This window comes from Etheostoma cragini, chromosome 17, assembly GCF_013103735.1.
Source record: "Etheostoma cragini isolate CJK2018 chromosome 17, CSU_Ecrag_1.0, whole genome shotgun sequence".
Classification (NCBI taxonomy): domain Eukaryota; kingdom Metazoa; phylum Chordata; class Actinopteri; order Perciformes; family Percidae; genus Etheostoma; species Etheostoma cragini.
Window position 1 is genome coordinate 4,622,399 of NC_048423.1, and position 14,127 is coordinate 4,636,525.

A 14,127-nucleotide genomic window follows, 5' to 3' on the forward strand; every position below is an offset into this window, starting at 1 on the left:
TTAAAAATGACCCCCCCACTCTCTTAACCTCTTTCCAGTGCGTGGGTCTGCTAATTATCGCGAGATGCAGGTAAATTAAAGTTCTAATGATACGCTTTTTAGGGATATTATAAAAATGTCTGAAACTTCCATATCAAAGACTTCTAAAATATCCGCGCAGTCAGATGTTTTTCCCCCAGCAGTGGCCTATGTGAGAATATTTTTGTTTGTGGCTGTGACTTGATAAAGGGATGGGTTACTGCATGATGATTAGTTTAACATAAAGGTGAAGCTGAAACCTGCCTAAAGTGGTCATCTCATCGTGTCTACTGTGAGTGAGATTGAACAACTTATCTTATTTTTAAGCTCTAGCCAAGAACTCTTACAACCACTATTTGTTAGTATGAAGCACTTTTTTTACAACAACATCCCAGGCAGTAGGGATAGGTCACTAACACTGTTTTCATTCGGGGATACTACTTCAGTAGTAACTGCTAGTGACATTTATTACACTAATATATTAGTTGCAAATATAAATTAGAGTTGCAAAAGCTTGGCGTTTGTACTTTTTGATTGCATATTTCAGGTAATTACAATCCTGTTTTTGTGCCCCTTTTCATCAATGAGTTAAAAAATTATATAATGAAAATAATAACACAACACAATATCAGATTAGATCATATCTGTATATGATGAAGTATTTACAATACATGACAGTGATTTATGACACATTTCTGAAATGTTTTCAGGTTGAAGGTTTACAATGACTACTCAGTACAGTGTGTATATATTTACACACATACAAAAGGTCCCTTTATACGTTGTATATAGACACTTAAAATTAAAGTGCAGTAACAAAATGATTCCTTTATGAGAACAATAAGTCTGCAGTCCTGAATTGTCTGACCCTGTTTAAGCTAATGTAATAAGGCATAGCATCTGAAATTGGGACGATGACGCTACTTGTTGACATAAATTACAACCATGACTAAATGCTTTCCTTGTGGCTTGATTCTGATTTGCCCCCCTATGTAAAAGGGACAAGATACATACCATACCCAGTATTACAGGTGACCTGATGGGAACAATTATATTTCATCAGCTGGGGATGAAAAGTTGTTAAGACAATTACCACCACACATATTTTGAGTTGTAAAATGTGCTATTGGAAATAATTTAAAAATGGGATCTAATTCAGTTACCACTTAAAAATTGAGTACATATACATCAATGTGGTAGATCAATCAATCTGTAAAAAGTAAATAAATATCCTTTTTCATCCTTGTAAAACATAAGATACCTGAGAATTGACACAAAGTGCATCTCCTGTGAGTTAATTAAGGCGGTGTGTCCACCAGAAACGTCTTTAAAGCATTTTTTCTTTCCCTTCATCACAAAGGTGCCAAGAGCACCAACAGCTCAACATCTTCTTAGTGTTACAGATTTAAAGATATAACGACCCATGCTTTCCATATATAAACAAATGGTGCCTGGTGGACGAAACACATTGTTGTGAACATAAAATCCCTTACCATATGACAAGTAAATACAAAACAATGGTCCATTTGCAAAGACAAAGAGCTTTAAAATTAATTTTAAGGAGGCTTCACGATAAAGAAAATACATTTTTGTGCGTGCTGCGCAGTCACTCTCAAAAAAGCTGTTTTCAAATGTGTGTGTCTAGTTTAAGCATGTCCCTACATGCTATTTTTTGAGCAAACCATTTCAACACCTAAAAACACATATTGGCACTTAGTTATGGGTCGCAAAGTAGCATATTTTGTGTTATCCCCAACTTTCCATCCACAAGTGAAAGAAAACACCCTTCTTAAGAGCGTAGACGATTACTATGGCAATACATCTCTGCAGAGTTTACTGTGGCATTCTTGGGTAAAAAAAATGCTTTTAAGCAAAGTGCTCTGAAGGCTGAAATAACTGAGCCTAACACTTGCTAGCACTAGCACTTGCTTGGCTCAATTGGCAAACCGGAACACCAAAAAGGAACTACATTGGTAAAATGTGTCTTTCATATCTTATTTACCACAGTGTTCATCATCAATAATGTGTAGATAACCTGTATATATCTAATTAACTGGCTACATTCTCTTTTTCAGAGTGCTTTTCTTCAAAATGACAGCTTCTTCTGTCACTTCTTGGAGATGCATAATGGGATTGTTTGCTTTGCTAAATAATAATTGCCTCCAAGAAATATGCACTTTACTTAAATTGCAAACTTCTTTGTTCATTGCTGTGACTATCAGTCACCATCCGGTCACAGTAAAGAACATCCTTGAGGCTATTGTGGCTGTTACTCACTGTTAGTTAGCCGTGCATTAAGAATCATTAGCACAGCTGGAACACATCTCTCGCTGATCACCGTTGAAAAGGCCCATGATTGTGACCCGTCTATCTGACTAATCAGAATCATCAAATTGACGAGTCCGGCACTTGTCTTCTGTCCTAGTCTCCATTAGAGAAGGATGTGTGGACGGCCCAGGGCTGCACCGTTCCTCGGCCAACCAGAGTGTAGAACGCAGCTCCAAACAGGTTGATGGCAGCAGCGATGTAGAAAACAATCTGCCATTCCTGCATGGTGTTCTAAAGGACAATCAGCACAGTTGATAATGAGTATCAAAATAAAATAAAGGCTTTGGCCCTCAATGGACTAGTGTGTCACTAGTGATTTAACTGGTGAATTCTGTGAAACATTTACCCATGCTAATGCTCTTTAATAAAATGACTGATGCCCTCATAGTGATACGACAGCACAGGGTCAACATTTTACAATTTGTTTGCGACGACTTGGTTTAGCAAAAGAAAACCTGAAAGTTTGGTTTCAACATATATTCAAAACATTCCTTTAAATGTGTTTTCCAACAGTATCTACATTCTTTTATGACAAAATGGTAATAATTCCCCTTAAAGAGGAAAACCTGTTTAATTTATGACAAATTACAATCAGATAAGCACAAATCCAAAAACATTTACTATATAATGGTGGAAATGTTAAAATTAAGTAAAGTTTGGACCGTCCAAAAAGCAAAAATGTTCATTTGCAAAATTGTCAACTTTGTTTAGTATTTCATTGGGTTAAGGTTACAAGTTTCACTAATTTAAAAGATGATGTGATCTGCTGATTGGGTTACAGACTTATTGTCCCCTAGTTGCCATTGTTGATGATCCGGATGACAAGACTGTTTAATTATTTGACTACTAAACGGTTTGTTCTCAACTGTGTGGCACTGGCCTGAGGTCAAACTCTATAATCTGCTCTTTCAGAGAGCAGCGTAGCACTACAGCAGCGACTGCATGGAGTCATGTCTTCCCACTTTATGCTCTAGTGTCCTTATCCTCTTTACAGAGAAATGTATAATAAAACAAATAACCAGGTTAATGTATTGGCTATCATCAAGCTAGGGCTGCACCATAGAGAAAATAATGAATAATGAATAAAAATGAAATAAAATAAAAAATAAAATACTAAAAGCAGCAGAACTGAGTGAACTGTTTACTTAACAAATTTCATGTTGAATTTAAAACAGATGAAAGGAAATCATTTCCAACATTCTTTTATTGAACAATGAATTGAATATATTTCATACAAAAGGCACCACTAAAAAGAATGGCAGTTATATTTTAAAGTACCGTTTTCTACTTATATTTTCTTTCAAAAAACAAAGAAATTTCAGTGTCTTTCGCGATATGTTGCAGCCTTTTGCAATGTATACTTTATATTGCATCAGCTGATATTGCGATGACAAAAATGATATTGTGCAGCTCTACATCAAGCCATAAAAAAACACTCTGGGTTTGACTGTGTTGATTCTCATAAAGGACTGTTGATTCCCCCTGGTGGCCAAATGTTAACACGCTAATCCTGTACTGACTAAATCAATTAGACAGGACATGAAGCATCAAGTAAGAATACCATCTGTTTAGTCCAGACACAGGAGGTCAGGACACCTGGAGTGACCTTAGTATGGAAGCAGCATCCTAATAATTACTAAAAAACAATGAAACTGGGCAGCTGTTTAAGCTTGTCGTTATCGTTTATATGAAATCTATACTCAAGTCTTGACCTTCTGAATCACAAAACAGTTACTGCTCTGTTGAATTTTTGGAATCAAACGAACCTAATGAAGAGAGATTGTGCATGCGGGTCTTACTTGTTTGGTGAGTTCTCTTGCTATGACTGGTCCCACCATGCCAGGAATGGTAGCGAAGGTATTGGTGATTCCCAGGAGAATACCAGCATACCTACAAACATAAGTACATTAATTGTTGAAAGTCCTGAGTAGTTATTAACCAACTAAACCCTTAAACATTGATACAATTATGGCTAAAAATCTTCATCTTGATCACAAGAGGAAGATTACATATTTCATTACTAACAAAATTCAGATTTTGAAAACTAAATGTAGAAGGTAAAATTGTGATTTAGGATCACACAATCACAATTTACTGACATTTCAAAGAGCAAAAATTGTCTTATGACATAAAAAATGTTGCATCATGAGCAGGAAATCACTATGTTTACAGTAAGTTTTTTTATTTCAGAAGAGAACTAGGTAATTCTTACGAAGGAGCAATGTCAAGGTGGTTGATGTTAAAGCCAGAGGCGGAGACTCCGCCCAGAGCCGAGGAGATGGTGAGGAAGGTCACAGCCAAGGTGTAGTTACAGCCTGTATATCCTGCTGCCACCAGGAACACCGCTGGCCCAAGCATACCTACAGAACAACGCAACAACAGTTTGCAGAAGTAGTAGACATGGTGTATTCAGAAGTCAAGAGCCTGTATAAGTATGACTCCATGATTCAGCAGTGATATTGTCATTTCTTACCAACAATGGAGAAGGACTTCCTGACAATGACGGTGGGGTAGAGGCAGGTTTCCCGTAGGTAATCGGCGAGCTGACCACTCAGCACAGCCAACACAGCACAGCCAATGTAAGGAAGAGCTGACAGCATGCCGTTCTGTTGTGGACAAAAGGAGACAAAAGCACATGAATATATTTTTATGGTTACATAGTCTGTGGTGTTCAGTGCATTCCAAAGAGTCATTTTGGGATGAGTGTTGCAAAATTCCCATTTGGGTTGACCCATTTATCTCCCTTGTTTATTCAGTTATATACAATGTTGTAGGTTTTCCCAATACCTGGACTTAAAGGCGCTCTGGATTTGCTATAATATTAACCTTATGTGAAGATGATCAAATTAATATACTGAATGGATACGAAGAGGATTCAAGGATATTGTATTGTGCAATGACTATATTGTTTTTGGTTCTTATACATTATGTTGAGTTTGGATGGGTTTTTGCTCGCTTTCATTTAACAAACACGAAACGAAACAAACAAATGGACACTGATATGGGATAGCTGGGAAAAACGAGAATGTGAATACTTATGTATGTATGCATGTGTATTTACAGTATGTATGTGAGTGTTTTTAGATATACTGTAAATAAGTAAAGAATTATTGTTGTATTATTTTACTAAAGTAGAAATAGGAGAAGGGGGTAGGACCAGAAAAACCTTTTAAAAACGTCCAACTTCTTTTTGAACACGTTAAATCAGTTACTGTACTTCTGAAAGATCCGTTTGCTGAGGATTTTATTTGTGATTTTATTGCCTGTACATGTTCTCATTAATCTTATATATTTAATAGAAATGCAATACAATTAGAAGATGCATGACTATGGCCAATGTGTTGTGATTTGATCACCTTTTGACCCTTATCTAACTCATCCTGTCTTCTCTGGCTGTGTGATGTTGACCTTACCTGCTGTATGCTAAATCCCAGTACGTCATTCATGTAGGTCGGCAGCAGGGTGAGGAGGGTGTAGAAGGTCCAGTTGTAAGAGAAGTGAGCCACAACGATGGCCCACAGCGGCATGGACGTCAGAATGGCTCGCCAGGGGATGTAGCCTGCTGAGGTGGACAGCTGGGACACACAGTAAGTAGCAAATAGATTGATTAGAACATTTTAAATGAATGCATCCACTCTTATAAACAGATACATCAAAATGGCTACATCTCCAAATATCATCTGACCAATTGTTGTTAAGTCAGTAGTTTTCTTGTGTTATTTTCTCCCCCTGATGGCCACAACAAATGCCAAGACGTTTTCCTACTTAATGTTCTTGGTTATTTTCTGTTTTACAGTTATACTTCAGGGACATAAAGGTGTCCAGAGTCACGAGGCAGCATCTGAATAACATCATAAACAGCAGAGTCATGGTGAGTGCTGTGACCTTAAAGCTGAGGAAGACAGATAAGAGAATAAAATGCTACGATACACTAAGATTATGTAACATTAGTATCTGATTACTGTACTGGACAGGAAATGACTGCAAGCACTCTGCTGCTACCGTCTCAAAAGTAAGAGTAAAGAACAGTACATCATTATGTTAAAATGGCAATTGGGGACATAATCTGCCATTACATACCTATAACAGCTATATCTTCTAAAAAGTAAATTTTACCTTTAAGTCTATGTTAAACATTCTACTTTGACTCTTTCACAGACTGTATGTCATTTTTTTAGACACTAAATGTGGGACCTAACAAGCACCAAAGGAAAATAGTTTTTTGAAATCAAATCTAATTTTGCAATGCAAGGCACAATATTTCAGTCCAATAAACTAACATTTCCATCACATTTCATTCAATAACCTGTCTTTATATTTTCCAGTTTTTTATATTTTTGGGAGAAATTGCAGAAAACCATCTTTTGGGAATTTCGGATAATGACTTCCTCTATGGGAAAACGTCCAAGACAGTAGACCAGTATTATAAGGTGAAAGAAAAACATTTCCATGAGTCTATTAAACAAAGTTTATTTTTTTTAAAGCATACAGTATAGTCTTTTTCTGGTGTTACCTCATTCTTGAGTGAGGTGGTGATGTAGAGTCTCTCCCGCTCGGATATCCGAGGGTGGGTGTTTGGACTGTCAAAGACGAGAAAGGCCCACAAGAAAAACCACACCAGGCCAACAGCACCTGGACACAAACAAGCAAGCCAGCACTCATTTTACCACAGGTCAACATTTATCCAGCATAAATCCTGATTTGACGTAGTCAGCATTTGCATTGATAATGATGATGTTATCAGAAGATACTGTGTTTTGGTGGTTTCCTGAAACCAAACTGAGGTCTGAGCAACTCATTACCTCTACTTTACCTGAAACCACTAAGAATTATACTAATAATCGTTTTTTTACCCTAACATCAGTCCGGGGGGTTTAGAGATGGTGTTACATTAGAACTAATCTATATCGACAACATTCCACTTCCGGGATTGTTTTCAGGTGCCGCCGGAAATTCTGCAGGTGTCCGTCTTTTTAACCCGGATGTCCTACACCTTCGGCTGCCTTTGTGTTGGCATTTTAAAGTTCTCATATTGTGCTTATCTTCAGGTTCATAATTTTATTTAGAAGTTTTACCAAAATAGGTTTACATGGTTTAATTTTCAAAAAACACCATATTTTTGTTGTACTGTACATTGTACAGAGTGAGACATCTCACTTCTGTTCGGTCTTTGTTGGGAGTCGCACATGCGCCTTTGGTAAGGACAACTACTCAGTCAGAAGCAGAGTATGAGGGTGTGCTATGCTAGCAACTAGGTGAGCATTATAATGTGTTACAAAGTGACGCATGATCGTCACGGAAGTAAAGGCTGGACTACAATGGAGCGGTTTGGAGCAGTTTGTGAACAGTGTTTTCTGTTGGAGATGGTAAGTCCCTTTGGGGTAAACTTTGGACTTTTTCACTTTGTAAACCTATAAAATGCACACAAAAGATATAAAACACTGTAAACGTAAGGGTAAAAAGCATATGAGCACTTTAAACTCTGGTAAATTTATGAGGACTATGTTTAACTGCTCCTCAGATCTCTGCAGGGTAAATCCAGACAGCTAGCTAGACTATCTGTCCAATCTGAGTTTTCTGTTGCACGACTAAAAACAACTTTTGAACTTACACGTTCCACCAAAACAATTTCCTTCTCAAGGCTATTTTGCAGAGGCACGTCACTGTGTCCGGCGATTACCGCCGCACAAGACAATTGTGATTGGTTTAAAGAAATGCCAATAAACCAGGTAACATTTTTCTCCCATCTGGGAACGCTGTGTGGACTAGCCAGAACCTCCTCTGCAGAGCTGTGGAGGAAAGTCTGTCAATGTGAAACTACATTAGTAGAAAGCAAGTAGTAAATTAAGTGAGACGTCTGAAGTGGATCCATCTGTGAGGACGTTTTCTTCTTTAAAAATCGCTAAATCATAGTTTCCACAGACTAGAGAGGAACAAAGGAACAGACACTGGAAACGGCTTGTCTAAGGCTTAAAAAGCACTGGGGTGAATAAGTGTAAGGAGGAACTTACCAAATACATAGAAGACATAGGTCCAATCCAGGTAGAAGCAGATTTCACCAGACAGAGGAAGAGCTATTACCGTCCCCAGCTGGGCTCCTTGGGGTGGAAGAGAAAAGACAAACATACGTTTTCCACAACTTCCTGAATGCATATAGCGCAACTACTGAATGACAAGAGCGGAATTATGTGACTGATGATGCCAACTAGGGCTGAACGATATTGTGTTTTAGCATCGCCATCGCAATGTGTGCATGCGCGATAGTCACATTGCAGGACGTTGCGATGTTGACACTAATCCTTTTTTGCCGCTTGATAGAAAAGTAAACTTTCAACGTTCTCCTTTTACATGATTATTACAGGCCGACCCTTCCCCTTTAAGACAGGTAGCCATGTGGGCAACATAAGTAGTCCGATGGGGTTTATTGTTATGGGAAGTGAGGCTCTCCGTGTGTAGAAAAGTACCGTAGGCAGCACCTTCCGCTGACACAGTGATGCGCATAGTTTTTGATGGGTAGTCAGTGAAGCTACAGTAGTCAGTGTTTTATGTTCGCTGCAAATATGAACTAAATAACCTGATTTAGTTAATTGAACGTCTCCTGGCCATTATCCCATGCAGAAAGCTGCTACCAGCCAGGCTAAAGCTTATATAGTTAGCTTAAAGAAACAAGGGGTTCGTCCATCCCAACTAACGTTACGGTTTGGAGCCGCGGCGCTGGAAACGTAACACTAATCTACTAATGAAGTCTTTTTCTGATCTAACGTCATTTACACTGATTTAATTGTTCTTGGATACAGAGTGTGTTGTTAGTGCCCGTGACATGCAGGTCTGATCAATTTATCAAACAAACAAGCAGGCCCTGCTAGACGACCGCAACCTGAAATTTAGAGAAAGGAACATGCAGTCATTGTCATAAACTTTAGCCAGGATTGATAGCATGGGTGCATGAAAACAATGGTGTCAGCATATTTCTACCTAATTTCCCTCTCCAAAATCACTTCAGAAGCGTAGTCACAGCGCTTACTTCCTCTGGTGTTTGTAAAGCATTACAGTTCAACAAAGAATGGTTCACGTTAGAAAAAATTGATTTTCATTTTTGTCTTATATGTAGACGCACTCCCCTACAAAATCACCACAGTAGTCGAGAATGATTTATTATTTCCAAATAGAGCTATTTATGTCACCTTTAAAACTTGCTTTTTTCATATCGCAATATCGCAGGGGAAAAAAAATAACGCAATGTCAGTTTATTTCCCAATATTGTGCAGGCCTAATGCCAACCTCTTAAGTACACGTTGTTAGGTTGAGAATAATATATCAGAAGAAGTTTCACACAATGCCTAAATTTAGGGATGCAATTAGCAATTGCTTTTTACTGTGGGTTAATCTATTTGTCAAACAATTTTCTTTGTGTTGACCTTGTAGCCATTGTGTCCAAGTGTCTTACCAATGTAGGAAATTGTGAGCAGTCGGCTCCTCTCCAGCGGTGGGGCCCACGCTGCCCACATGGTGTACATTGCAGGGAATGTGACTCCCTGAAGACAAACATAACAAGAACATCAACAGGGATGCACATAATCCCTCAGGAACAATCAATTATCCACGTATCTATCCATGCAAACCATCTCTGTGTTAGTTTGTTGGGCTGTCTGTGTCTTTAACTCTATTCTTTTTTTTTAACACATTGATTACGGGTGCTCAGACTGAGATAGGCACATTTTATATTTGAATGCAGTGCAGCTGATGCTGATGACAAACAACCGGCTTCAACAAATCGTTTCATTTCAAATCATGTCCCCCTGTCTTCATGTCAGAATTAAACAACCTACCTCTCCTATCCCTTCTAGCACCCTGACAGCAATGAGGTAGCTTGCACCCAGGTCAGCAGCCACAGGAGTGAGCAGTGTAAAAACTACAGTTCCCAGGATTCCAAAACCCATCAGCCACTTGGGGCCAAAGCGGCCAGACAGATAGCCCCCAGGGATCTGTGTCAAGATGTAGCCGTAGAAGAAGGAGCCCAGGATCCAACCCTGTGTCTGAGAGTCCCAGTCGTATACACTGGCCTGTCAGGGGAAGAGTTAAGAATTATATTAGGAAACAAGATAGGTCAAATAGTATGAAGCCTTACTGAAGAACAGAGAATACAGTGTTCCTGGTTATTTGGATAGACCAATGCTTTAGTGTACATGTGTATGTGCTTTCATTAGTCAATATGTGCATTTGTTGAATCTGTTTGCTGCTTTCTCTCATTTTTTTTCTCTTTTCATCTTTATTGAAACCCCTGAAGTCAATCTCCAACATGACCACATAACACACGCACATTCAGAATCGGAAAGGGATTTATTGCCAAGTATGTTTTTTGTACCGTGCCACAAAAATTCAACTGGCATTCTTGATACTTTGTAAAATTGACTTAATTTATTAAGAAATGGCTCTTATGTGGGATTACACAGTCCAACAAGTTTTCATCATTAGTCTTACTAAGTTGCGCTCTCACCGTGTGGTTGTGTTTGGGCCGTGCAGGGTTGGCATGAGCAGGACACACAGAGCTGCTGTGGTTGGTGCTGGATTGGTGGGTGTTGTTAAGCATATCCACCATGGCCACACTGAGATTTACCCGCAAGGAGTAGACCACAAAGAAGCCAAAAGAGGAGAGCAAGGCCAGGCCATAGCGCGATGAACACCATGCTGGGGCTACAGGGTAAGCAAGAAACAGAAATAACAATAATAAATATAACACTGAATATAACCCATCAAGTCTAAGGTCCACTACCGGTCAAAGGTTTGGGGTCACACACAGCAACCATTCATCCAGTCTTCCAAAGGCACATTCTGTTAACTAATCTGATATAACTTTAAAAAACTGAGAAAATATTGGAGAACCCTTTTGCAATTATGTAAGCACATAATGAAATTGGAAAACTGCTGCCCTGGTTGAAAAAAGCAATGCAATTGGAATTTCTAAGTGACCCCAAACTTTTGACCAGTAGTGTATATTTGGCTGCAACTATGACTCCATAGCTCTACATTTTTCTTGAGCGTTGACCATAATGCTGTATACTAGGCTGGGCAATATATAGATATTCTACCGATATTGTGATATGAGACTAAATTTAGTCTGAGATTTTGGATATTGTAATATCGTGATATGACATTAGTGGTGTCTTTTCCTGGTTTTAAAGATGTCACTTTCAGAACTTACCAGACTGAGCTATTCTAGTATTTGCCTTTTCTCCACTTAGTCATTATATACACATTACTGAAGATTATTTATCTTATGTCTAAGTGTGAAGATATTTTGTCAAAGCATCTGTTGTCTACGCTACAATTTCGATAGAGGTATTTGGTCAAGAATATCGTGATATTTGACTTTCTCCGTATTTCCCGGCCTTGTATATACCACTGGTGATTGAGCTAAAGTAAACATCTGTAAGTAAGTATTTTTACGTAAATTGTTGTGTCCGTATCGATTTAAAGCCTAATAAATGTGGTGGGTCCACTGGCTGTGTCTAAAACAATATAAACAACACACAAGGGTTAAACAGTATATTTGTCTTAAGACGTGAGTTCAGGGCAGATGTCCCTAAACTCGTGACTCGTGGCTAACTCAAATGTCAGCATGTGTACAAAGGCACAGGATGGGTGTGAAGAATGCAGTCAAAGCCTTTATGTTCAGATGTACCTTGGGTGACAAAATCATGCACCCTGCAACAATCTTTCTGTAAATAAATTAACGTTAGCTGATAGTTGTGGTAACAAAACATTTGGACATGTACACGACTGTAATACAAAACAACGCCCCTGAAATAATAAGTTTTACAATATTAGACTACATAGCTAGGTACATAGGCAAGTGTTAATGTTATCATTAAAGTGTCCTCGCAATGTAAAGATGCCAAAGGCTAACTAAAATATAGAAATATAAGTTGAAGGGATGTTGCTTTTCCTGCCCTTTTCTCTGATAAAACAGCGGAAAAACAGCGCGGCTTTCAGACATTTGGTACCCGAAATGAGCCTCGCCGACTGGAAACCTTATTGTTAGCTAATGTTAGCTGGTGATATTTTTTAACCTCTCTGGACTTTGTCTTCGTTTCCTCGGTGAAGAAGCGGTGTATCGTCCCCCTCCGTGTCCGACTCGCCCCGCTCCATTTTCCAGTCAAAGGTAAACGGGGTCTACTTCATCACAGACCAACCGAACAACAACAAAAGCAGCACGGAACTGAGCTAACTTCACTAGAGTCTACATTCAGCTGAGCTCGAGCTCAACTACCCGTCACGTGAGTCACTGGACCTTTCTGATCCGCTAGAAGTGTAGACGTCAAACAACCCCGCCCTTATTCTCCCTCTGATTGGCTTACCCTGGTGTTGTTAAACCCTGACCCTAACCAATCTCTAGTCCCGCATGCTAAACCTAAATACGTTGACCGTTCTAGCAGATCTAATTTAGGATTTACTGTGGAAATGTAGCAAAAACACGATGAAAACAACTGACATTATGGTGCTATAAATAAAAACTTTTTGTTTGGGGTTCTCTGTACTTGTCTTATAGAAAACTCTATGTGGTCTAGTTATAGTAAATTGCATTATCAGAATCAGAATCAGAATCAGCTTTATTTTCCAGGTGTGAGGACACATACGAGGATTTTTTCTTTGGAGCATCGTTACTCACACTGTGCTTACACATACAAAACAACCAAAACAAAATATAATTGTATATTTTTAATATAATATAAAATATAACACTAATATGTACACAATATATACATACTGTAAACAGAAACAATATAGAGGCATGAGTGCAGTAAAGAGTTCAATAAAATTAAGGTAGGCTTATATTTTGTCCACATTGGTTAAACACTGAAACGCTGTCATATGGCTGTCAAAAAAGAAAGGAAAGAGTTCTGTCCTTTCTACCATCGTGATACTCATTTTACTGGTTTGTATCTAATCATATTGGACTCAGACCAAGAACCAAGGACACAACTGCTTTCTTATTAGGACTGTCGGACAGAGATGTTCCCATTTTGTGCTGCAGGCCTAACCCTGTTAGAAAAACAAATGTAAAACGTATGGTCTACAAAAGAAAATGCCAAAGAAATCGTTTCCCTGTAAAACAGACTGGAGTATCTTCCAGCTGAGACCTGCATAGCAAAAAGGAGGAGCAGGGCTCCTTTCTCCTTTATCTAAAAAGTAGATGCAGCATAGTCGCAGCATACTCTGTTGAGCCACCAATTCCTTATACTTACTGGTCCTGTACTACAGGAAAGCTTCATGTGAAGAAAAGGCTAACAGTTCTTTATAGGATGATCATTTTATTTGAACCTGTGTAAGTTAAGTTATGAAATTAAGGCATATTTCACAGGTAAAGGCAACTCGTGACCCTCTGTAAAATTATGACACAAAATTCACACTTCCGACATTAGGCTGTACTAAATGTTAAAACAGAAGATAAAAAAAGCATTATAGATGGTTAGAATAACATAAAAGAGAATGTAGGAAATAAAACATCACATTCATTATTCACTTGTTTTCATTTTAAACAAATTGTATATCCCAATATAATACACATTTTCTAAAGGCTCTATCGGCCACTTAAAAAAAACAACCCAAAAAACAATTCCAGGCTGGTTCCATGGTATCAGAATTTTTGGAAAGTCATCATGGGAACATGAATTGGTCATGCTGTGGGGGATCCTGTTTCAGGTGCCATCCCATGCCCCCCTTCTAGCCCAGCCCCTGGTGGGAGGCTTCTGTAAAAACAATTCGGAGTCAACTATCTTG

At 38.6% G+C, this 14,127-nt stretch overlaps 1 protein-coding gene across 1 annotated transcript; it reads right to left on the reverse strand.

The window, feature by feature from the left end:
• Nucleotides 1-646: 646 nt before the first annotated feature.
• slc17a5 (solute carrier family 17 member 5) lies at nt 647-12,632 on the reverse strand. The gene is made up of 11 exons (XM_034897827.1): nt 12,417-12,632; nt 10,844-11,040; nt 10,176-10,409; nt 9,794-9,881; nt 8,358-8,444; nt 6,860-6,978; nt 5,760-5,921; nt 4,820-4,952; nt 4,559-4,706; nt 4,146-4,236; nt 647-2,577 (listed from the first exon to the last, which is right to left on the reverse strand). Exons 1-11 carry the CDS (start codon nt 12,493-12,495, stop codon nt 2,440-2,442), a joined length of 1,476 nt encoding a protein of 491 aa, XP_034753718.1. The 5' UTR covers nt 12,496-12,632; the 3' UTR covers nt 647-2,439.
• Between the last annotated feature and the right edge of the window lie 1,495 nt (nt 12,633-14,127).

Bases quoted from the DNA above. Each gene is read 5' to 3' on its own strand.
- slc17a5 (XM_034897827.1), bottom strand. From the start codon at position 12,495: ATGGAGCGGGGCGAGTCGGACACGGAGGGGGACGATACACCGCTTCTT. The intron at 11,041-12,416 runs GTTAAAAAATAT...CTTACCCTGTAG, and splicing joins CGAAGACAAAGTCCAGAGAG to CCCCAGCATGGTGTTCATCG. The intron at 8,445-9,793 runs GTAAGACACTTG...TTCCACCCCAAG, and splicing joins GCTCACAATTTCCTACATTG to GAGCCCAGCTGGGGACGGTA.